This window comes from Callorhinchus milii, unplaced genomic scaffold (genome assembly GCF_018977255.1).
Source record: "Callorhinchus milii isolate IMCB2004 unplaced genomic scaffold, IMCB_Cmil_1.0 Scaffold1, whole genome shotgun sequence".
NCBI lineage: Eukaryota > Metazoa > Chordata > Chondrichthyes > Chimaeriformes > Callorhinchidae > Callorhinchus > Callorhinchus milii.
The window spans coordinates 90564668-90590691 of record NW_024704742.1 but is presented as its reverse complement, the minus strand read 5'-3'; the positions used below and the strand labels follow the sequence as shown (position 1 = coordinate 90590691).

The window sequence follows — 26024 nt, the reverse complement described above, 5'->3', positions numbered from 1 at the left end:
TAAATTGGTCACTTCAATCCATGACTGTTTGTAGGACACTGCTGTGCGCAATTGGCTGCCAAGTTTCGCCCACAAAGATACAGTCAATTCACAGTACAGTATATTCTGTGAAGCGCTTTGAGACATCTAGAAGAAGTGAAAAGCGCTATATAAAAGACAAGGATTATTATTATTAGCGCTTTATCATGTTGTTGAATTGTCTCAATGCACTACACTGAATATACTATAAAATTGAATTGACTGCATCTTTTGTGAGTGACCAAAATATTATTTTATTTATTGTTTGAAGGGATTATTACACCTCTAATGCTATGTGCCAGTCAATTAATAACTGGGTTCCCAATTACTGCTAATTACAGTAAGTACAGAAGTGTGTGGTATTAGGAAATTTGCATAAGGTTTCGCTCTGCCCGGAAATTTAACCTGGGACCTCTCGCTTGCGTGAGCGAGTGCTTTAATCGATCTGCTACGGGGCTACAAGAATCAAATCTTTTCACAAAACTCAGTTGTTTCTGGTTCCAATTTTGTGTCCAAAACACATGTTGCCATTTAACAAACATTCATAATCTTTTCATTCCAATAGCAGTCTTGTTTGTGTTGTCATGGTGTACAGATATTCTTCTCAAAAATGAGTTGGCAGAATGTCTGCCCATGATTTTTAGTCATTTTTGTGGTTTGGGCACATTTCTCAGTTTGAGAAGTTTATTTGTACGATAATTTTTAGCCAGGTCCTCCTTTTCCCAAAGCATCTGTGTAATATTACAATAGCCAAAATGACTGATTTAAAATTCAAGCACAAATGTTAACACAAATAAAAATGGCCAAGTCAGAACCCAGTGCATCCATTTTTAAAACCATTTGACTTTTAATGTGTTAAACAAGAGGAAATCTAAGGTGAACTCTGCATTGAATTAGGTCTAAGTTATCATTGCGTAATGTCAAGTCAACATTGCACCAAGATCTGTTATTGCACAAATAAACTTCTCAAACTGAACAATGTGCAAAACCCACAAATTCACTTGGTATTTAACAGTGCATTTGGGAAGAAAAAATAACTCCATTTTATTTCCTCATGCAGTTGAAACCACAATTGTTTGTGAGAAATTTACAGGCTGAATATGGTTGTAGTGTAAATGGAAGAATCTAAGACGTTACAACTTGCCTAAGGCAATAGAGTTCGACCCAAGATTGTTTGACTCTTGTTGCCCAAAAAGATGTTATCACATCCTGTGCAAGAAATTGTAGTATTCACAAGGATTTGAAAGTCCAATTTAGATTCTTAATAAATGTTATAAATGTCTCAAAACAATTTGCAAAATTATTTGTGAAGGTAAGTTTACAAATTATTATTATTTTATTATTCATTCTGTACTTCATGCTGGCTACCAGCACTAAGGATCCATTGTCACCCTTCTATCGGATGATAAATCATGATTCTCTTTATCTACTTCATAACCTTCAATATTCTCAACTAAATAATTATCCAGGTGTTACCTGAAGTTAAATCAGTGCATGATAAAATAATAAACACATGTTTTTATGCACTATATATCTGGATCCTGATTTGAGTAGTTATCTAGCATAGATGCTTTTAATGAATGCTTTTAGAATATATTGTTTTCAAATAGTAGCCAGCAGTCAGCTATTCAGAAAGATTCAGGATTTTATCCTGTCAAATAAAGCACTTTAATGCCTTTGCCTAGAACTCCAGAATTTATTGTGTTTGTATTTCTTTAGATATCTGCTGAAGAAGGAAACAAACAAACAAGTAAACTGCAGAGCAAGATGAGAACTAAAGCAGAAGTTGACTCATCCCAATCTCTTTCCAACGGTATTGTGAATTCCACTCATTAAAGTGTCAGATTACAAAAGAAAAATGCCATTATGGAAAGTAAAGGAGAGCCCATGAACCTTTCTTTGACTTGCCTTACTTTTTGTGGCATGAGGATTTGAGAATTCATTGCTTTCAAAAGAACATAAAATATGACAATGAAGATTGATCCTTCTGTAGACTATGTATGATTTATGCTATCATCAAATATAGCCAAATTACTCAGTGCCTTGAGCTGAATAACCATAAGTAAAACTTATAAAAATAAAGCTTCGAAATGTCTCCCTGACTGCATTATGTAATCTATCTTGACTCCAGACGACTCCTCTTAACAGTACAATCTATGCTGTTCAGTCCTAATTACAGTAGCTGCATTTCACAATGACATTTCTATGCCACAGGAACCAATGAGCTCCACAGAGTATTTGATTCTCTACTTCATAGCCTTCAATGTTCTCAACTAGATAATTATCCAGGGGCTGGTTTCCAGTTTTTTTTACATTTTGTTTTAGATTTCCGCTATTTACGATTTTTTATTTGTTTTATTTTGAGTAAGATTGTGTTGAAGCTCCATGTCAGATCTTGAGCGGATATTTTTGACTGACATCGTAATGCAGTACTGGGGGGTGGCTCCATTGTCAGAGGTGGCATCTTTCAGATGAGAGGTTACAGTGACGTCCTATCTGCCTGTTTTTTTTAATGAAGTTTTGGGATCCTATGTCACTGTTCCAAAATTGCTCCCCAGGTATCTTGGCCATCATTTCACTTGGCCACTCACCTCATGCCTGTGTTTGACATGCTGGTATAAATTATGTGAGACTGTGCCAACAGAGAAACAGTCACTATACTCAACAGTAATTACTTGTAGAGTCGTTTGAAACATTTCAGCATAAGGCACTATAAAAATTAAAGTTATTTCTTTCCAATAAAACTGAGAGACTGGTAACTCCTTTTGAGCTTCATCTATTCCACATATCTATTATCTCTGGTGGAGTAGTCTCGCTGGAGGCTTGTTCATTTTGTATTTTTGCCTTCTCATCCTAAATTATTGCCTGAGGTGCTATCTACTTTGCATTTCATCAGAAGATGACAATCCCATCTTCCTAAGATTTTCCAAATATGAAATAACCGTCAGTTATACCTTGTGGATATGAAGAGAGGTTACTCTCTACGTAGTCAGAATTAAAAGTGCCAGAAGCAGGCCTCCACTTATTTATAAAACTTTGGGTATTCACAAAATAAACACCAACAAAATTACTTTGTAAAGCGCCTTTCATGTCGGGAGGACATCCCAAATAAATCCTCCACTATTGGCACCCAACAGACAAGATCCTACTTACAGGCTCAAGGGTGATCCCAAGTGGGCAGTCATTATGATTTCAAACAAGTGATTTTATGTGGCATTTTAAAGGCGTTCCTCTTGTAATAACTGAACATTTTTGTTTTGATTTTTGAGAGAAACATGCAGTTTTGCCAAGCTGTTTTCATCTCGGCTCAGGTTCCTAAAAGAGGCGAAGCCTTGTGATTTCTTGGCTACATGCTTTAGTTAACCTGTCATACAAGGGGGATGACTATATTCAAAGAATGAGTAATATAACCTTCAAAAGAGGTATTCTAGAGTTTCTAGGACTTTTAGGTGATAATTTGGGATTACTGGGTTCTTGCATCAGGAGCCAAATAGCTAAGATTGAATCTGGTATTCTAAATTAGTTAAGTACGTCACTGCATAATTGTGTCTGAATAATGAGACATAAATTGTGATTCTAAATTTAGTTTTAGACCAGTAGTAGAATTTTCATATTGAGTCAAATTCCACTGAATAATTTGAATTCAACCGGCAGAATTAATGACATATGGGGTAAGCTTCCATTTGATAGCTTCTTTTTTATTCAACCTATTTTCTGATTTCATTTTGTTATTTCTGTCAATATTCTCTTTAGAATTCCTTTTCATGTGTGGGAACCGCTCATTAACAAGTCATTGCAAGAAGACGAAAAAAAAATGCCGTAGCAAATTTGCCAGTAGATGGAGTTAATTTGAGACCCTGAGGACTTTTGTGTTCTACCATTAGTTTTTAAGCTGGCCATAATTAAGCTTTTCAGGAACATTACTTTTCTCTGATCATAATCTGTTTTACTTTTGAAACTTATTAAATTCTTGATTTTAAATGATTTTGATTAATAGTTCTTTGCAGCCATTGGACGTTTTGCTTTTTCACAGTCTTTATTTACAAGAACAAATCAGTAAATCCTATATTATTTAAAGATGTTAATGCCTTCGGAAGCTGTTAATTTTATTCTCAAGTTTTTCATGACTAAGTAAATGGCAGTCGTCTCATTTTTAAAGTTTACTATTGCTATTCAGTCCAGTTGTCTCTAATTCAAGCACATGCTGCTACTTATTTTTTCATATTGAAAAAACATTTACTCTTACAATTATATTCAAAATTATAGCCTGCAAGGAGAAGAAGCCGAGCCTAGTGTTGGTCAAGCGAAGTATTTCCTTCTGTGCGTTACAGCATCGTCTAAAATCGCTTCAGGGGCAGTTTACTGTCATTCAAAATGGAAAGAGAGCAGCCTTAAATGCTGTCCGTGAATTAAAGGAAAAGAAACAGAAATTAACATCTGAGTTGACTTTCGCTAACCAGAGGTTTCAAGCCAGCAAACAGACAATTCAGGTATGTTTTACTTTGATGCACGAAAAGGTTTAGTAAACCAGTGATGTCCAACCCATTGGGAACTGGCCAAATGTAGCCATTTTACTTTTCAGGTATGTGCACTTCCATATTGATGAATCAACTTACATTTCAGATAGATATAAAATATAGATCACAAAATCATTTGGTTCATGTGATTCAAAATGCATTTTTCTGCAATAATAATAATAATAATCCTTGAATTTGATATAGCGCTTTTCATGTCGGGAGGATGTCCCAAAGCGCTTCACAGAACACACTAAAGTGAATTAACTGTATATTTGTGGGCGAACGCGGCAGCCAATTGCGCACAGCAATGTCCCACAAACAGTCGTAGATTGAAAATGACCAATTTATTATTGTTTTGGTTTTGGAGGGATTATTATTAGGTGTGTGGAGTAAGGAAACTTGCCCAAGGTTTCGCCCTCTGCCTGGAATTGAACTCAGGTCTCTCGCTTGCAAAGCGAGTGCTCTAACCACTGAGCTACAGGACTCCACGTACAGTGGAACTTTATTGTCGTATATCAGGCATACGTCATATCAATAACAACAACAACAACAAGATTCCATTTATAAAGCGCCTTTCACGTCAGGAGGGCGTCCCAAGGCGCTGCACAGTTGGGTCATGATCCGAGCAGGGGGGAAATGGTCAGGGTGAGGGGAGGGAAGGGAGGGAGCGAGGAGGGGGGAAATGGTCAGGGTGAGGGGAGGGATGGGAGGGAGCGAGAAGGGGGAAGAGAGTCGAGAGGGGAGCTGAAGGCTCGGTCAAAGAGAAAAATCAGCAGCACATACTTGTTCAGGTTATACTGTGTGCTGTTATGTACAATGACATAGTGGAGTATTGCCATTTCAGTTGGTTGATGGAAGTAAAATGTTATTGCTGAAAATTTTGTTGCAAAGAAAAACTTACTGTTACTCATTTGCAATGCAAAAATGAGCATATATAATGCATAACATGTGCAAACAGTACACCTGTACAATAAATAATAATATAATCATATAATCCTTGCATCTGATATAGTGCTTATCACGTCATTCTAGGCTAAGTCCTTTTTTATTATAAGGAGGCATTTTCTGCATCTCAGTGACCCCTTGTCAATTTGGGTTGGACCACTGTACTAAATCTCAAAACTTCTGGGATTTTATGGATCCCAACAATAATTATAATATTATTATAATATCCTTGCTTTTAATATGGTCCTTATCACGTCATTGCGACGTCTCAAAGTGCTTCACAGAATATACTGCAAAGTGAATTGATTATATTTTGTGTGCGAAACGCGCAGCCAATTTTGCACAACAGATTACATTTAGTGAGGTTCCATTGTACTTTCAGTGGAGTCCTGTAGCTCAGTGATTAGAGCACTCGCTTTGCAAGTTAGAGACCTGAGTTCAATTCCAGGCAGAGGGCGAAACCTTGGGCAAGTTTCCTTACTCCACACAGAGCCTAATAATAATCCCTCCAAAACCAAAAACAATAATAAATTGGTCATTTTGAATCTACGACTGTTTGTGGGACATTGCTGTGCGCAATTCGCTGCCGCGTTCGTCCACAAATATACAGTCAATTCACCTTACAGTGTGTTCTGTGAGGCGCTTTGGGACGTCCTCCCGACGTGAAAAGCGCTATATCAAATGCAAGGATTATTATTATTATATTTCTGGGATTAGATGAGCAGAATGCATCCATTCCAGACAAAGAGAAATTTCCATTCATATGTGGAACTCTGTCTGATTTGGATTCTCTTAAGTACAGCAATATGATTATAATACTTATAATTCTTGCATTTGATATAGCGCCTTATCACATCTTTGAGATGACTCAAAGCGCTTCACAAGTAAATTGACTGTATATTTATTATGTGTGAGTTAAGCATTCGTCAAACAAAAAAAAACATCCAAACAGAATAATGTTCTCAGTGGTGTTCATGGCAAAGTTTTTAGCATGATAAGTGAAGGAGCAATCTCCTTATTCCTATTGGCTTGGTGCAGTCAGACATTGTCTTCATGTGGGAAGAGCTAGTCCTTATTTTCAAATTTGGATTGGAATAAGAAAACATCAGAAAATAAATGGAAAACCCATTTATTTGTGTGTGGTGAACGCCTCTGTTCAAAAGAATGTAGACACTGCAAGGTAACTAATCTCTATGCTCCCCATTTTCACTGTTGTGTAAACACTGTCTTAGCTCTGAGACAAGTTGTTGCCCTAGCATCTCCTGATCTTTCTGACTTGCTTACACCGCACTCCTCAACCTTCTCCCTTCCTTCATCTGGCTCCGGCTATCTGCAAATCCGTCAATGCTTCAGCTTCGCCATCGGCGGCCGTATTATCACCCACTACGCTGTGAAACTTTGACTCTAGAACTCTCTGCCTTAATCCCTCTTGTTTGTTATCAGATGACACCTGAAGACCATCCTCTTAGATTATGCCTATGGTCACCTCTCCTCTCTCCCAGGCTCGCCATCAAGTTCTGTCAAGTTAAGCGCTCTGAGATGCTGTCTAATGTGAAGGGAACTTTATAAATGCAAGTGCTGTTATAATAATAATAATAATCCTTGCATTTGATATAGCGCTTTTCACGTCGGGAGGACATCCCAAAGCGCTTCACAGAACACACTGTAAAGTGAATTGACTGAATATTTGTGGGCGAACGCGGCAGCCAATTGTGCACAGCAATGTCCCACAAACAGTCGTAGATTGAAAATGACCAATTTAATTATTGTTTTTGGTTTTAGGAGGGATTATTATTGTATTGTTGTAGTGCCCTAAAATGTTTTGCTCAATGCATGTGTAAACTGATTTATGTTGCTGCATTTTTTTCAGATTCAACAGAGCTGACAGAACAGTCACCTCTTTTCAATCTGAAGAAAATACCATAACAGTGCACTGTACATTTAGAACATGGACGGTAAAGATATGAGCTTAGTGCTGACTGCACTTACTTTATATTGTGACTAGCACTAAGAAAACCAATATGGGACCAGACTGATGGGATGACAGCTCTCCTCTCACCATCAATTGTAATCAGGCCTATGAAATCTCACTCGTTAAGAATAATATTCAGTTTCAAAATGTAACCTATTTTGATATCTGACATGCTTAAAAATACCTATAGCTGCATTTCTTTAAATAGTATTGTAATCTCTTACCTTTATGATCATAAATCTCCCCCCTTAAATTTCCTAAATGTTGAATGCCGTGCATAAGGATCCAATGTGAAATGAGTTTCCGCAGTCTTGTTTCAGTTGAGTACAATTTGTCAGTGTCTTTTGTAGGAAAATTGAATCAACGGAGTGTATTTTTCCAAGATACAGCACCAAGATTACATTGGTATAGCGCCTTTCACGTCGGGAGGGCGTTCCAAGATGGGGTTAAAGAATACTGTTGGGCCAGAGTGCAACAAACCTGATGCTGGTAGTGTAATGCTCAAAGTGGGAAAATGTTCTACTTTGCACCTCTGCAGTGTCCCACAAACAGTCGTTGATCGAGTGCCCAAATTATTATTTTTTTTCTTGAGGGATAATTATCAGGCGTGTGGAGTAAGGAAACTTACCCAAGGTTTCGCCCTTCCGGGAATCGAACCCGTGTGTCTCACTTGCGAGGCGATTGCTCTAACCACTGAGCTACAGGACTCCGCAATGTAATGTGTAGTATCAATGTAAAGCTACAAAATGCCTTGGTTATAACTTGCAATGCCGTTATTATAGTTTCCATATACAGATGGGACCAAACAAAGATTACCGTCATGGGGGAAAATTATTCCCCAAATGACTGATTTTCAGGTATTGAATATTCACAGTGAGGATTGATATTCTTCAGTTTTCTTTTGTTTAAAAAAATTGGTACTGACCTTCCTGTCTACATAGGGCTAAAGTCAGTGCTCTAATTACAGAGACCACTTGCTTATCCATATCTTTTCGATTGATATGCTTTAACATATTTCTATTCATAGACAGAAATTTTAGAGCATTTCAACTTGAAACACTGTTCTTTTGTCTTTTTTTTATAACTTGGCTATTCGGTTCTTCAGAAAATGTTTTGAAAATGCCACATAAATTAACTCAAAGTATCAGAGATTTGTATTTCTAGTTCTTACTGTCTGTTTAAAGAAAAGGAACACAGCAATATTAGCTGACCTTTGCAGTTTGGTAGCAAATTCTCTCAGGGATCAGCTTGAATCATAATTGGCCTCTCTAAGTCTGAGACCAAAGTCCCTGACTTCTTACTAGCAGTGTGGAGAGTGGTGTAAATGCCACATTCCTGTATATGAACAATTGTACAGATCATATCACACTGCTACTCTGTCTTGGGAAAGCCTTATCTTGACAAGGAGATTAATTATCAAATAGATATTAAGGATCCTACTCAGACACTCATCAGGATACAGGGCAGGGTTTAATATTAGAAAAAGTACATTGGGTCCACTGTAATGTACTGATGGCCTGGAAGGTAATTGTAGCTGCCCAACAGAACTGATCAACATCTATTTCCAGCATGTATTTTAAAGGCTGGAGTTTTTCTTTTGAGTTGTGGTACTCTGCTGGGATTTATGCTGCACCTTAGCGTTAGCATGATGGTTTTAAATAGAAATCTGACTTGTGTCTCAACACTATTTACGTACAAATGTGGAGCTATAGTTTTTCTTCTGTGCAGCAAAAATCAATAAACTGTCTTTTTAAGATATTTTGGATAAATAAGATATTTGTTGGTTGCTTTAGTTTACAGCAAAAATTGATGAAAGCAGACCTCAACATACAATTATGTTTCAACATTGAAGATGTTTGATTTTTAATTTTAATGAGAAGGTCTCTTTTGGATCTGAAAGTAAAATTAGTGAAAAGTGATTTCTGTGGTTATACCTTGTGTGTAAATGGATTTAACATTTATCATAGGGGAATACTGTGAAAGATGCAGTACATTTTGATGATTTTAAAATTCACTTTTTGTGGGTTAACAAAAGATGTATGCTGCTTGTTCAAAGCTAAAGTAACTCTTGTTTTGGGCCCTTATAAGCTTGTTCATGCAGGCATTTGCTATAGCTATCCAGCCATGGTCCAGTTGTTTTTAAACCTCTCAGGATAGTAGCCATAATATGAGGAGTACAAGGGGATTTCACTGCACTATCTTCTCCTGAGAAAGTTGAAGAAATGATGCACATCAATAAAAACTGTGAAGAAATATTGCAAGACGGCAGTTATCTTGAGTGAAGAGTTGTGTATGTGTATTTGTTCATTTTGAAAGGCAATACATTCTGTGACAGTCAAAAGAAAGAGGATCAGCGATCTGTTTTTATTTTTAATCCAGTAAAACCCATGAATGTTATGGAGCTATCTATCTGAACATCTGTGTTTGAAGTGAAGACTGCTTGGTCACTTTACTATTAAAAAAAATTGTTCAGATTTTAACCAGATTTCATAAGTGCAAATCTTTTTTTCTTTTAAGAAATGGCACATCGAAAGCTTTTCGGTTGATAACAACCCTCTTTCCTTTCCTCCTTTTAAACAAAAATAAAATATAACAAAGTTGTATCTTTAGTGCTCTCCAATCATAATGTCGGGGTCTCTCAGTTGGAGGACAGATCCTGGCATGCTGTAGGTCATACTCATCAACAACAAATTGTATTTTTTATAGCACCCTTCACATAGAGTCTAAAGAGCATTTTACGGAGCAGTGGGAGTTTACCATAGGCATTATTGAAAAAGTAGCAAAATGCACTAGTCAGAATGGTGTTGAACTGTGTTGATTTTCCTTCCATCCTGCTATTAAGGGTTACTTTGGTCAAATTATATGTACATTCTGTCACCTTTTATGGAGGTTTTCCTCCAATTTTCTTCTCTCCTTTCCTAAAGATGTTGACTTCCTACATTGGATAGGCAACCCTCCATTGCCTTGCCCAACTCTTCCCCTATTCACGTGTTAGTCGGGCAGTGCTTCTTCACAGACTGTTTATCCTTGAGAGGCTTCACATGCCTGTCAGATCTTGTGTCCAGTGAATGACCACATATGTGCCCTTTCCTACAGAGTCAAATGATAATGATCAGGAGCAGGAATTCTGGCTGAGCCTTCTGACCAGACACACCAAAAGTCCCAAATTTGGTTGATAAAAAAATGTGTAGGCTTTTTTTTGGCATAACAGTGGTTGAGCTATCAAAACTTGAATTAATCTTGTTTAATTTTGTGCCACAGCAATACTCTATTATGCAAATTTAATGTATTTTGCCTGCATCAAGGCAGCATACTTGTACGGCTATCCATATGGCATTAACAGAAAATCTTCTGAAATGGATTAAATAGGTTGAAAGAACATACAATGGGAAAGACATTGTTATTTTCTAAAAGATTAGTTTTGGTGGGAGAAGATTTACATGTATCAAATAGTTGTACAGTTTTTTCTGCTTTCTGTATATTAAATCATAGAATCTTAGAATCACCCACCCTATTCAGTATATTCAGCAATTACATATTCATCCACAAAAATGCTATCAATTCACTTTACAGTATATTCTGTGAAGCTCGTTGATTCGTCTCGAGAAAGATGTGATAAGGCGCTATATCAAATGCAAGGATTATTATGTTGGGTGACATCTAGGGAGTAGACTTGGTGCATTTGTTCCAGGCCTTTTGGACAGGATTGCGGGCGATATTGTGCTGGTGGAATCATCAGGGGACCTTTTAAAGTGCACCCGCCATCTTGAGCGCTGGGCCCGGTGAGACAACAACAAGATTGCATTTATAGAGCGCCTTTCACGTCGGGAGGACGTCCCAAGGCGCTGGATAGTTGGGTCGGGACCCGAGCAGGGGGGAAATGGTCAGGGTGAGGGGAGGGGAGGGAGCGAGGAGGGGGTAGAGAGTCAAGAGGGGAGCTGAAGGCACGGTTGAAGAGAAAGGTCTTGAGACCGAGCTTGAAGGAGGAAAGGGAGGAAGCAAGGCATAGGTACTGGGGGATGGATTTCCAGAGCCTAGGGGCTGAGAGGCTGAAGGCCCGGCCACCGATGGTAGGGCGGTTAGGGCGGGGGATGTGGAGCAGACCGGAGCCAGAGGAACAGAGGGTACGGGCAGGTACGTGGGCGGATAGTAGGTCGGAGAGATAGGATGGAGCAAGGCCGTGAATGGCCTTGTAGGTGAGGATGAGGATCTTGAATTCGAAGACATGGTGATGTGTGCCCTCAAGGGCAGAATCATGGTTCTGCATGGCTCAAGAGAAGACGTCGGGGATATTGATCAGAAGGGCCAACAGGCAACAGTCCCAGTTGTTGATTATCAGTACCTGGGGATTGTTTGGACACTGTCCTGAAGGACCGTGCAGAGAAGGGGTGAAAGGCATTATGGTTGTGCTTGTCTCGCTTCAAAGACAGCAAGGTCCCAGCGCAGGTCAAGCTTGTGACATAAGACCTGTGTGCAAACAGTCCTTCTTTATGGATCTGAATACTTATGGATCTAGGCAGTGGAGGGCTTCCTCCGGCCCATTTGCAAAGTCCAGGATCAAGCAGTCAGGTGATATTTTGGCAAACATGGGAAGCTGCTGCAGAGTGGGAGGTCTCTGGCCCACACTGACCTGTCGCTAAATACCCTGGAGGCGGAATCGCCTTCACAGTGGGCAGTTCTGTTTGCTAAAGTCCCTCACGTGAGGATTTCAATTAAGCAGCTGGTACTGAGGAAGTCTCCTGCGTTGCATTGAAACTGGACCTCAAAATCATCAAGGTGGCTGTCACATCACAAGCTGCCCTGTAAAAGTCCTCCCACCACACTGAAAGAAGATGGTTAGTGAACAGACACTGAAGCTTGGGCTAACAGTTGCTGGAAGACGTCATCTGGAATCTAGGTTTTTGAGTACACTTTCGTACATTCAGTGCTTGGAATCCACTTTGATTGGTTTGCAGGGAAGTAAGCAGCTGCTACTTAAACTCTGTCCCTGCAACTTGTGGAACAATCACTCAATGGGAAGGGAATGTACCTGCTATCCATCTTGTGAGGTTTCAGCCACTACCAAAATTATGCATAGGGGTAAACAGAACTTCACAATTAACACTTGAGTTTCTAAAAGTGTATTTATTTCATAAGCTTGCAAAGATGAAAATTAAGTTGTTTATACTGGTCAACAGATTAAATAAATTCCTTATTAAACAAGTTATGCCATGACTATTTGTTTCCTCATCCTCATCCTCACCTACAAGGCCATTCACGGCCTTGCTCCCTCCTACCTCTCCAACCTACTATCCCCCTACCTACCTGCCCGTACCCTCCGTTCCTCTGGCTCTGGTCTGCTCCACGTCCCCCGCCCCAACCGCCCTACCATCGGTGGTCGGGCCTTCAGCCTCTCAGCCCCCAGGCTCTGGAACTCCATCCCCCAGTGCCTTCACCTTGCTTCCTCCCTTTCCTCCTTCAAGGCCGGTCTCAAAACCTTTCTCTTTGACCGTGCCTTCAGCTCCCCTCTCGACTCTCTTCCCCCTCCTCGCTCCCTCCCTTCCCTCCCCTCACCCTGACCATTTCCCCCTCCTTGCTCCCTCCCTTCCCTCACCCTGACCATTTCCCCCTCCTCGCTCCCTCCCTTCCCTCCCCTCACCCTGACCATTTCCCCCCTGCTCGGGTCATGACCCAACTGTGCAGTGCCTTGGGACGTCCTCCTGACGTGAAAGGCGCTTTATAAATGGAATCTTGTTGTTGTTGTTGTTTCAATGATATTCAGTTTCTAAGCACCCTAACAACAACAAAATTATATTTGTGTAGCGCCTTTCACGTTGGGAGGATGTCCCAAGACTCTGGACAGTCATTGTTTCGCACCTGAGCTGGGGTTTGGGATCGGGGCAGGTGGGGGGAAGCGGGGTGATCGAAAGCACGGTCAAAGGGGTGGGTCTTGAGATACGTCTTTGAAGGAGGCAAGGGAGGGGGCAAAGCGAAGGGACTGTGGGGTGGAATTCCAGAGGGTGGGAGCAGAGTGGCAGAAGGCCCACTCGCCAATGTCACTTGGTGGGCGAGGCAGGAGATGTGAAGCAGGCCAGAGTCCACTGAGCGGCGGGAGCGGGCAGGATGGTTGGGGGTTAGGAGGTCGCAGAGATAGGTGAGAGCAAGGCCATGGAGGACTTTGAAGGTGAGGACCAGGATCTTGTACTGTATCCTCTGTGTGATGGGAAGCCAGTGGAGTCGGGCGAAGATGGGGGTGATAGGGTCATGAAGCCTGGTGCAGGAGAGGACACGGGCTGCAGAGTTCTGGATGATCTGCAGCTATGGAGGGAGGAATTGGGGAGGACAAAAAGCAAGGAGTTTGCATAGTCAAGCCTCGATGTTATGAATGCGTGTATGAGAGTTTTGGCGGCCTGCGGTGTGAGACAGTGGCGGCGTTGGGTAATGTCTTTTTTTTATTATTTCAAATGTACCTTCGATGATTTGGTTTTTTAAAATGTTAGTTTGAAAAACGATGAAGAAAGAGTGCATGTCTTTCTTTCCACTTTGTTCACTATAGGTTGTGGAAGTAACTCAAGCAGACATGAAGCTACCTTAGAGTTTCCATACGCAATAACTGTAGAAAGGGTCCCAATCCATAATAAAAATAATAATCCTTCATTTTTCAGACACAGATTAGATAGTCTTCTTTTAGGGAATAACATGGTACATAGGTAGTTTGGGATATGTGTGCATGCAACTGCCAGGAAGGTGGAAGGCGAACTAGATGGACCTTGGTCTTTTTTCATCTAGCATTTCTTATGATCTTGTTTGATATAGTGCCTTATTACGTCTTCGAGACGTCTCAAAGCGCTTCACAGAATATACTATAAAGTGAATTAACTATTTTGTGGGCGAAATGTGGCAGTCAATTGCACACAGCAGTGTCCCACAAACAGTTGTGGATTGTGTGACCAAAATATTATTTATTTTAAAAATTTTATTTTAAAGGGATTAGAAAAGCAATCTGCCATGTACACAGAATATGTTTTGTGGTCTCCATGTCAAATAACCATAATCTGTTCCATAATCTGTTGAATCAATACTCCGGAACAGTAACAATAGTTATTGATCAGGCCTATTGTTCAAACACAATAAAGAAATGTTTAATACCCATGTGACCATGATGTGACCATGAAGAAATTAACGTAAAAGTGGGCAGAAAACAGTAACATAATTGATGAGCTTTGATGTTCTGAATTAAAAGACTGATGTTTGAGTGGTTTATAAAGAAGATTATTATCTGTAACTCTTCCAAACAACAGCTTGGATTTACATAGTGCCCTCCATGCCGGACGGTGTCTCAGAGCGCTTTACAGTAATGGATCCTGGGACCGAGCCAGGGGGATGGAGGGGGGCAGGTGACCAAAGGCGCGGTCGAAAACACAGTTTTGTAAGAAAAAATTGGGATAATGAAAACTCTTCCTTCTGTTACATTAGCTTTCTGTTCATTGCATCTAATGCTAGACCTATTTTATTGTTATTTGTTACTGGACCTTACTTGCCAGATTATCGTAAACATTTATCACACTAAGGGAGTTAATTTCCCCAATTGTCTATGTTGAATTTGCTTTTCACTCATTTCTAGTTGCCCTCTAAGTCTATAATGTCTATAAATAAGTAATGAGGCTTGGATTTGCTGTGGTGTTTTTCAGTTGAGAGGACATTGCAAAGCACTTTGCAAGATTTACTGTGAAGTGTGGTGACTGTACATGTTGCAGATAAGCTTGGTGTAGCAATGTGAATGACCAGCTTTATCAATATTAAATTAGTTTTAACAGTGAGTGTTTAAGATCCTTGAGTGCTATTCGAAAATGAGACAGGCCTCAGTTTAAGATCTCATCTGAAGCTTGGCACCTCCAAACGATTCATGCTCTCCCACCACTGTATTGGAGTGTCAGCCTAGTGTCAGGTCCTCTTGTCTACAACTTGAGTCCCCTAACCACTAAGCTACAGAACTCTATTACATAGAATTACATAGAATTACATAGAATATACAGCACAGAAACAGGCCATTCGTCCCAACTGGTCTAGGCTGGCGTTTATGCTCCACGAGAGCCTCCTCCTGCCCTTCCTCAACTAAGCCTATCAGCATAACCTTCTAACCTATGAGCATTACCTCTACTCTTGGGAGCATGCTTGGTGCCTGTATCTTTTTTAGTATATTTTCCTATTTTAAATATATATATTTTAATAACTATAATGTTTTATTGGAAATTGTAAATCCTTCAGTAATGTTGATAAATATGTATTTCAAGTTGTAAATGAAATATCATACATCTGACTAGTGCAATGGTACAACTAGGACATTTTGTATTACAGACAAATGGCAAATATCAGATTAGTCACTGTCTTAAATAGATTATAACAGGGCGGAATATATGTTTACATGTCATATCGATACATTATATAGTAACTATAATTATGTAATAATAAATCGCACTCAAATGTATTTGAGTGAAATCGCTCTTTACATAACAAGAATAAGAAAGTAATTGTAGCATGATTTCTCCACTCCCTTTAAATTCAGCTTCAGTTAACTGCAGGTCTTGTTTCATACTGCGACCTGATAGCTGTGTGCGGCAGACAAACCCTTTTGCATTATCCAGCTTATGCATGTCAGATTCTCTAGAGCCATGGCTTTTGCCTGATTTTTAGGCTGATGAAACAACACAGTGCTCATATTGATTTGTGCATGACACAGCTTGTCTCTCTGCTGGGCCAAGTGTAGCAACATTTATCCAGGAATTTGTGAAATGTCACTTGGATCATGTTCTTGAGGTAAACTGAGCGAAAACCAGGATCTGAGATGAGAATCCTGGTGGAATTGGACGTGACCATCTGATCCCAAAGTCTTATCTGCTGCCCATCCAAGTGATTTGGCAACAGAAATGCCTGTTCTTTTGATTAGACAGTGGCAGTCAGTCTATCATCAGTCAGGACAGTGCACCGTGATCTGAAGTTTTATCAATACAGAGCAGTATTTGATCGTGCCAAGATTCCAATCTACATGTTTTCACATGTATACACTTATTATTAACCTTCAACTTACATGTGTTGTGCAAGGTTCGAGTCCTACTTAACAACCCAGCAAGAATACATCTCAGCAAATGTTTTTTCCTCCCGCCCCTGTCCAGTCGCTTGTGGGGTATCCCAGTCTCCATCCTTGACCCCCTCCACTTCTTTATCTACATGCTTCCTCTCAGCGATGTCATCCATAGACATAGGGTCAACTTCCACATGTATGCGGAGGACACCAAAATCTACTTCTCTCTCAGCTGCGACTCCCAGTCTGCTGATGTCCTGTCAGCTTGTTTGATGGCAATCAAGGCCTGGATGAGCGCAAAATTCCCGCAGCTGAACGTCGGCAAGTCGGAAACCATACTGAATGTCTTCTCTCCTGTGGGTCTGAACTCCTCAACCTCCCCGGTCTCTCCCCCAGACTAACCAAACCCGTGTGTAATTTTGGCATTAGGTTCGATCCCCAGCTTTCCTTTCTACCCCACATCCGTTCCTGACCAGGACCACCTTTTTCCACTTCCGTCACATTGCCCGCCTCCATCTGTACCTCACACCCACAGCAGCTGAAACCCTCATCCATTCCTTCGTCACTTCCCGGCTGGACTATTTTCTCTTTGACCGTGCCTTCAGCTCCCCTCTCGACTCTCTACCCACTCCTCGCTCCCTCCCTTCCCTCCCCTCACCCTGACCATTTCCCCCCTGCTCGGGTCCTGACCCAACTGTACAGCGCCTTGGGACGTCCTCCCGACGTGAAAGGCGCTCTATAAATGCAATCTTATTGTTGTTGTATTCCAATGCCCTCCTCGCTGGTCTCCCCAGCTCCTCTCTACACAAAATTCAACTAATTAAAAACTCTGCCACCCAGAAACTCACCCTCACAAAACTGTACCCTCATCACACCAGTCCTTGCCAGGCTGCACTGGTTTCCAATAACCGAATGGATCTATTTCAAGATCCTCTAACTAATTTTCAAATCCCTTCATGCCCTTGCACCTCCCTACCTTTCCAAATTACTTACACCCCACTCCACCAATCCATACCACTACTCGGCTGGCTCCGGCATCCTGTTTGTCCCTCGTCCCCTCCGTTCTACCATTGATGGCCATGCGGTCACCTCCCTCTCCCCTTGGTGTCAGACTCTGCCACTGTCAAGTGCTACCTCGCGTGAAGAGCACTTTATAAATGCAAGTTGTTGTATGTGTTGCATTGCAGTGTTGCAGAGATACTTGCAAACGTATACAGCACATTGCTGTTCAAATTTTCAACAGGTTATCTTGTCTTTATAAACCAGCAGGGTGCATTTATGAGTGGTAGATATAAAGTTATCTGTATTGAGGTACAAAGCATCATGATCATAATAACTTGCTGTTATAAAGTGCTTTTTATGTAAAAATAAACATCTTGAAGTAATTTACATCATAATTGATTGGAAATTAAGTTTTTATATAACAAACTAAGAAACCTATACTTATTTATGAAAGTGCTGCTTGCATTTGTAAGAATAAAGCATTGAAATTCCTTGGAGTTTGTTGTGTGCAATAGCACAGTTGAAAAGATACCCCTTAAAGTTGACCTTAAAGGTGGAGAGAGAAGGGCTGTCGGAGGGAATTCAAGATGGAGTTCCAGAGAGTGGGGACAGAATGGCTGATAGCTGGGCTACCTATGATGGAGCACATTAGGAGGAGGTCATAAAGCAGGCCAGTGTTAGCTGAGCTAAGGGAATGGTCAGCACAGTAAGGTAGCAGGAAGTTGCAGATCTAGGGTGGAGTGAGACCATGGAGAGACGTGAACATGATTGAATCAGGTCAATGACGAGTTTTGCGGTCTCTCCAGGGTTGTATAGAGAGACTGAATTGGCCCCAACCTTTCCTATGATCATAGAAGGTAAAACTAGTTTACTCTGTCTGGAGCCTCTACTTAGTGGGTGTGTGTGCGTGTATCAGCGCTGCATGGAGGAGGTCCACTTGGCTGTGTTGCCCTTTATGGTCAAATGGCTTGTGGACACTCAGTGAAAGGCTCACACATGAACAATGGGGTACTGGAGGAAAATCAACACCTGTGAAACCCCAGCACAGCAAGAGGAGACTGGGGCCAAGAGCAGAGGCCTGTACCACTGGAGAGAAACTTAGAAAAGTAATTGGACACACTAAATTCTATATATAACATATAGAATATATAACATATATAACTGCATCCTAGGGTTTTAAAAGAGATGGCTGCTGAGATAGTGGATGCCTTGTTTTTGATCTTCCAAAATTCTCTGGATTCTGGAACGATTCCCATTGATTGGAAGATCGCAAACATAACACCACTATTTAAGAAGGTTGGGAGAGAGAAGATGGGGATCTATAGACCAGTCAGTCTGTCATCGGTGGTAGGGAAAATTCTAGAATCCAAGCGGCGACAAGACCCAGCGTGGGGCCTGAGGCCGCCCGGTGTTGTGCGAAGGGACTCGCAAGGACTCACCGCCTCGGCTGGTCCTCACCACCAGCGCCCTCACTGCCATCAGCGCCATCCCGGACTCTGAGGGCTCAGTCAATCATCAACAGGCTGCCGCGTGACGCCTTCCCGCCTGCCTCATTTGAATCAGCGACTTGGGATGTCCTCCTGACGTAAATGGCGCTATACAAATGTAATCTTGCTGTTGTTGTTAGGGACGTCGTAGTGGGGTACTTAGAAGACCATAACATGATTAGGCAGAGTCAACATGGCTTTACAAAAGGGAAGTCATGCTTAACAAATCTTTTAGAGTTTTTTGAGGATGTAACTAGTAGGTTAGATAGGGGGGAATCCAGTAGATGTAATATATTTAGATTTTCAGAAGGCATTCGACAAGGTGCCACATAAAAGGCTGCTACACAAGATTAGGGCCCATGGAATTAAAGGCAGTATATTAGCATAGATCGAAAAGTGGCTAACGGGAAGAAAACAGAGAGTAGGGATAAACGGGTCCTTCTCAGATTGGCGGGATGTTACTAGTGGAGTGCCACAAGGATCAGCTACAATCACTGATCACTCAACTACTTACAATCTATATCAATGATCTAGACGAGGAATAGAACTTAAAATATCTAAATTCGCGGATGATACTAAGCTAGGTGGGAGAGTAAGCTCTGAGGATGACACAAAAAGATTGCAAAGGGATATAGATAGGCTAGGGGAGTGGGCAAGAAGGTGGCAGATGGAATATAATTTGGGGAAATGTGAAGTTATTCACCTAGGTAGTAAAAACCGAAAAGCAGATTATTTTCTAGAGGGGGAGATACTAGATAGTGTTAGTGTTCAGAGGGATTTGGATGTCCTTGTACATTAGTCGCAAAAAGTTAGTATGCAGGTACAGCAAGAAACGAGGAAAGCTAATGCCATGTTGGCGTTTGTTGCAAAAGGGTTTGAGTACAAGAGTAGAGAAATCTTTCTGCAACTGTATAGGGCCTTGGTGAAACCGCACCTAGAATTTTGTGTGCAGTTTTGGTCTCCTTATTTAAGAAAGGACATACTCACCTTAGAGGGGGTGCAGTGTAGATTCACTAGGTTGGTTCCTGGGATGAGGGGGTTGACCTATGAGGATAGGCTGAGTAAACTAGGCCTATATTCTCTAGATTATAGAAGAATTACATGTAAAATTCTTATTGGGCTTGACAGAGTAGACAGTGTGAGACGGTTTTCCCTGGTAGGAGAATCTACAACTAGGGGTCACAGTCTTAAGATTAAGGGTCAGCCTTTTCAACCAAAGTTGAGGAAACACTTGTTCACTCAGAGGGTAGTGAATTTATGGAATTCTCTACCCCCGAAGGCTGTAAATGCTCAGTCCTTGAACATATTCAAGACTGAGGTTGATAGATTTCTAAAGGATAGAGGTATTAAGGGATATGGGGATAAGACGGGCAGATGGAGTTAGGGTAGAAGATCAGCCATGATCTTATTGAATGGCAGGGCAGGCTCGAGGGGCTGAATGGCCTACTCCTGCTCCTAATTCCTATGTTCCTATATAAAAAAAAGTTCAGCAGAATATTCAACTGGTGAAAAGCATCACAACATAGCCAATTTCTGTTCATGTTTTAACGCAGCATCTGCCATATTTTGTAGTGTTAATAATGAGACACAAGACATACGCTCTACAGTCAGAAGTTTAGTTGATCAAATTCACAGTCCAAATCATTCTTTTTAGGTCGAATAAAACAAATTTTCCAACCCAGCTAATTATTGTTTTGTTTCATAGCTAATCCACTACTAAACTGGAATTTGTAAACTGTATATTTTATCAATACATTTTATTCTATTCCTTAGCTAATCAGTATCAACAGGAAATGTTGAGTACCGTCCAGTTATGCTGAGACTAACCAGCAAGTTCGAAGGTGGCTTCAACTTCATTTCAATACTCTGGGATGTTCTGATTGAATTAATTTGTTTGGAAGAGGTCTGGCTTGGCTGTGTTGCCTTATATGGCCAAATGGCTTGCTGACATGATTATTCATTTTTATTCATCCCACTTTCCTTTTTTTTCTCTATATTCCACAAGTGTAGTTCTTCAGGAAGAGTTTTTAGTTGGCAATTAGCAGCAATTACAAAGATATAGATGCAATGTGTGAAGCAACATGTCAGAATAAGAACAATCAATGTAGCTTATTGCAAACACTACTGGAGAAAGTTGATATAATATTTTACTTATTGTTACAATACCTTTGAGGCATAAGTGCAAGTTACAAGTTATATTACAAAACAGCTATGTGCATTCTGCAGCATGTGGTGATATGTAAAAGAATAGCAACCATTTAATGCCAGTGCTAAATATCAGTGTGGTATTCCAAGTAAGAGAGCACATCCATAAAAAAATTAAATAATGATGCACTTTCACGTGTCAATAGAAATGCAATAGGCTCAATCGACTGAATGACTGTCTTCTTCCTGTTTCCCTATGTTCCTAAGAGCTTCACTCAATTCATTTATTTGCAGAGTGCATTGACTGCAATGAGAATCTGAGTAAGAAATGATCCACAATCTGCCACAATCAGATGAATGACTACGGTTTATCATTATTTTGTTGATCTATTTGTACAAGAATGCATGGACAGATCTTGTTCACACTACTGTACTATTTAGTATGGTACTTTACTGTTCAAACGTGCGGTATCAGACCCTAGTGCTAAATCATGTTTCGTTGAAGTAACAATAATGGTATACTGCAAATAAATTGATGTTGCATGAAAAGATATTCTTGCTCAGAAGCACTACCTAGCAGTTTAGGATTAGCTAAACTGATTTAACGTCTTAGAAGTAAAGAGGCAAATTATTTTCTAAATTTAAATGGACCAAAACTTAGGATGTTGGTGCAGTAAAAGCAATGTACACCCAAGAATTGATAGTTGAAGTTTTCGATATTGATCTATAAATTGACTACCCTACACTGTCACTGCACTCCCTAGAGGATAGTATATTTGAAGATGGAGAATGTGACAAGCCTGCTTCTTCCCTACCATGACATACACAGGCTTATAAGCAGCAGTATAATCAGGGAGAACCTGAATTGTGTTTTTCTTGTCTTTCCTAGTTTGGTATTTGTGACCAATTATTGGAGTTGCAATTGAGATCCACTAACTGAGCACTAAACCAAACATTAAATCTGTTTCTCTCTCATCTGTATGGTTCAGTATCACACCAGGCAGTGCATTTACTTGCTGAACTGTTAAGCAAGTCTCAACATTTGCAATTTGAACTAAAAATAGTTAATCCTTAAACTAACATAACATAGCCCACAAGATATCTTGTAATTCCTAATATGTTTCTAATCTGTGTATTTTAAAAGTCAAACCGTAGGATTAAAATAAAAGATTGTATTTTAAAAAACACAAGAAGGTTAAAAAGTATGTTATTATAAAGCGCTTTGCCTAGAATGGATTTAAAATGGATTATATCCGTTATCTTGCAGACACGTGACCCTGTTTGTTTTAGGTTCTGAAAGGCAGTGAGATACTGTATTGAGTTGTGTTTGAGTTCTGAGATCAGCAACTAGAAGGGGAAAACTCAATTGTAGCTCAGTCATTGCTGTTGTATTTAAGTTTAGGGACACTTGAATCTCAGTGAGTCGACAATCTCTCAGATAAAGTGCTGGTTGGCATTAATCTATTTTGTTTTGACTTTAAAATTTCTGTCTCCAAAAGTCACCAAGTGACATTGTGATTTAAAAATCAGTTATTGGGAAAATGGTGCCTTACACCAGAAAAAGCAGCCTGTTTATAAAGTACATCTTCTCCAGGGAATCTCGTGTGTATTACACCAAGAACTCAGCTCTAACCAGATCTCGGATCGGAACCAAGTTCTTTGAGTTCTTCCCAACGCGAAAGGCTCTACATAAATGCAATTTGTTGTTTTTAGTGTGGTTCAGATATACACTTTATGACTTGATGTGCATTTACACTGCCATTTTCAGCACAATTACAGTGCTGTATAATGTACATCTGTGAGACTGTATTTACATGCGGTAATTGGTTAAGTAAATGTTAGATGAAAGCCTGGTTTGAACAAACCTCTGGCTATATTTGAGTACCATAAGCAATAGAATGTTTGACTAATTTGTGCAGATTTAAAGTTGGTTTACATTAATTTCTTGCCCGTTAAATAGGCTAATCATTTACAAATCTCCTACATGTTTATTTTATTTCATCAATGTTTTTGACAGACATATTATACAGACTTTAGTAGGAATTGTCCACACTTGGTACTTGAAAAAAAATGCGCTATTTCCTAGAAATTTTGAGGAATAGTGACTTTCTACTATTCAAACAGCCATGTAAAAAATAAAATGCTATATATTACAACTAATAACAAATGCTGAGAAGACGTTTCAAGACTGTAATCTAATCCCTGGGTTTATCCAGGGTTTAATGTTGTTTGTTATTTCATTGACATCCCTTGGTTAGATTGCTACTTTATACTGTAAACAGCCACAGGTATCCATCACTCTCCATGTAGTTTAGCATAACTTTAAAATATTCCTTATTCGATTATTTTCACAGTGTTCTCACCATAATTGTGTCAGTAAGCCTAACTATTCTACTTGTCTCAAATGTTCTCGCTAAGTATTGCTGGAGACGATATGACATCTACCTTGGAATTGAAAGTGTATACTTGGCGGATCTGAACTTCACACATTAAAAGCAAACACATCAACAACTTTCAATTAACAGCAACATTTGGTTTACTGGGAATTAAATCTAAAAGTAAACATCAGGGATTTGGTTCATTCTTGTCATCTTGTGCTAAGTATTATAAATTTGAAAGTAAACAGGACTGTGCCCTCTTGAACAAAGCATTCCCTTTATACATGCTGTGTAATTTATAGTAGCTGAGCAGAGTCTTTCTCCTAGCTGTCAGAAATATTTGTGGTTTGCATACACAATGTTTACCTCTTAGCAAATTTTCTTTATTACACCTAATATATGTATGTAAATGTCTGGTAATTTATGCTGAATATGGATTGTTCGCCGATACTTTAATTTTGTGTAAAAATTCTGAACCAAAGCTAAAGTATCAGAGAAGTATCGACATCTCAAAGAGCTATACACATCTAACTGGTACCCGAGCCGAGGCGGAGGAGAGAGTTAGGAAAGGTGACTGAAAGTGCAGTTAAAAAGAAGGGTACCAAGGTGGGCTTTAAAGATTGGGTGGGTGGAGGCAAGGTTGAGAGACTCTGGAATGGAGTTGGATTTGCTGGGGAATGGGAAGCGAGTGGGGCCGAGTGAGCATAATGGGCTTGTGAAGTCCAGGAGAGGACATGAGCTGCAGAGTTCTGGATGGTCTACAGCTTGTCAAGGGAGGACATGCGGAGTGGTGAGCGGGGCGTTTGAATTGTTGAGCCTGAATGTGATGAAGATGTCAATGAGGGTCTCGACAGCTCTAAGGAGAAGCAGGGGATATTGCTGAAATGAGGGAAAGCTGACTAGTGAGAGCCTGAACGTAGGGTTTGAAAGATAGTTGGAGGTTGAACCACACAAAACAAATCAAAGTTAAGCTGGTAACACACTTGGGCAGCTTTGCTTTGTCAACTGGACAGTCCAGTAAATGTAAGGAACCTAGCTTGTGGGCAGTCTCAAAGTATAATACTTCTTCTCTCAATACATTTTGTAAGTTGGCTTGGTGTGTGATCAGAACCAGCACACTGAGTTTAGCTGAAAGTAAAGTTGGACTTTCTATTTGTTTTGCGTTTAAACAGAAGCTGACTTTTGACCTCAATGAGTTGCAGCAGCAGAAGGATACATTGGACAAGAGACTAAACCAGATGATGGAGCAGCAGCCCTCAAGCATAAGGTCAACAGATGAGCATTCACCTTTGACCTCGAGCCAGACTCCAACTACTCCCATCAGAAGCATGGAAGCAGAATTGAAGCAGTTGCAGAGTAAATTAAAGGTTAGGACTCTTCACTATTCAAAAATATTTTCATAATTCTGTTTTCTATGGCGTTAAGGGCAAAATTTTCCCACAAAGCTCCCACGTTTATTTTAACACTGTGCAGGTGAATGTGGCAGCCAATTTGAACATAGCAATTTACCAACAAATGTCTATAAAATGATTGTATATGTGCCTTAACATGAATATTAAGCATGTACAAGCCATTAGAAATTTGTGAATCATTATATCCAATTAAATCAATTTTTAAAAATCAATTATAGTGTTCCTGTGTTATCTTGCTGTACTTCGGTAGAAAGGCAAACAATTACAAGGTGTAAGGAGGCAAATTGTGATATAGCAAAATGTATAGTCAGCTACAAACATGAACTATTATCAGGAATATAAATAGGTAGGTATCAATATTTCAAGAATGGCTTTCAGCTCTAAAAAGAACTTTTAAAGCTGCATTCCAAGTTGTACCAACGCAAGGTTTTATTATAATGAGCTGTCAAAGTGGAGTGTGTTTCTGATATCCAACTTATTCTTTGTTTTGCTGTTTCAGAATGCAACAAATGAGATTTCGAAGCGTGCAATTACTATTAAAACAATGAAAGCAGAAAAACAGTTGAAGGAGGAACAAATTCGGGAGTTGCAGGAAAAGTATGACAAACTCATAGCTGTTGTGTTTGGCACAACCTAGTGGTAGCCTTGCCTCATTGATCTGAGCTCGAATTCAAAACCAGACTCTGCTTATGTGAAATTGTGCGAATTCCATACAAGTGGCTACAGATAAAATCGGGGCCGATAAAGTTACTTGTTGTATCGTATTCTGAAGCATTTGATGTGTTAAATTAATAATCAGAACTATTATTATGCAGAGACTTAGAAAACAAAATTAGTGACCTCTCAATATAGCGATGTACAAATCTAGTCTAATTGAGGTGAAGCGTAAAATGTATAAATATTGGGTCTTGAGATTGATAGTCTAGACTGACTGTCCAGTGAGTGCCGAATTATCAGAGGTGGGTCCATTAACTTTTGGGATAGAGAAAAGATCTCTTTTTTGTGCCTATTTTAGAATTCCTTAGAATATTTGTGGAGCTCTGTAGCTCAGTGGTTAGAGCACTTGCCTCTCAAGCGAGAGACCTGA

At 40.0% G+C, this 26024-nt stretch overlaps 1 protein-coding gene across 3 annotated transcripts in view; it reads left to right on the top strand.

The window, feature by feature from the left end:
* Positions 1-26024, top strand: part of cntln (centlein, centrosomal protein) — a 187097-nt gene that overhangs the window by 113347 nt on the left and 47726 nt on the right. For 2 of the 3 annotated variants that reach the window (XM_042333055.1, XM_042333041.1), the window contains 4 exons: positions 1738-1831; positions 4285-4508; positions 24698-24892; positions 25437-25534. In XM_042333055.1, the coding sequence (XP_042188989.1) occupies positions 1738-1831; positions 4285-4508; positions 24698-24892; positions 25437-25534 (611 nt within the window). The remainder of the gene's footprint in view (positions 1-1737; positions 1832-4284; positions 4509-24697; positions 24893-25436; positions 25535-26024) is intronic. The other variant, XM_042333048.1, reaches the window with a different exon arrangement.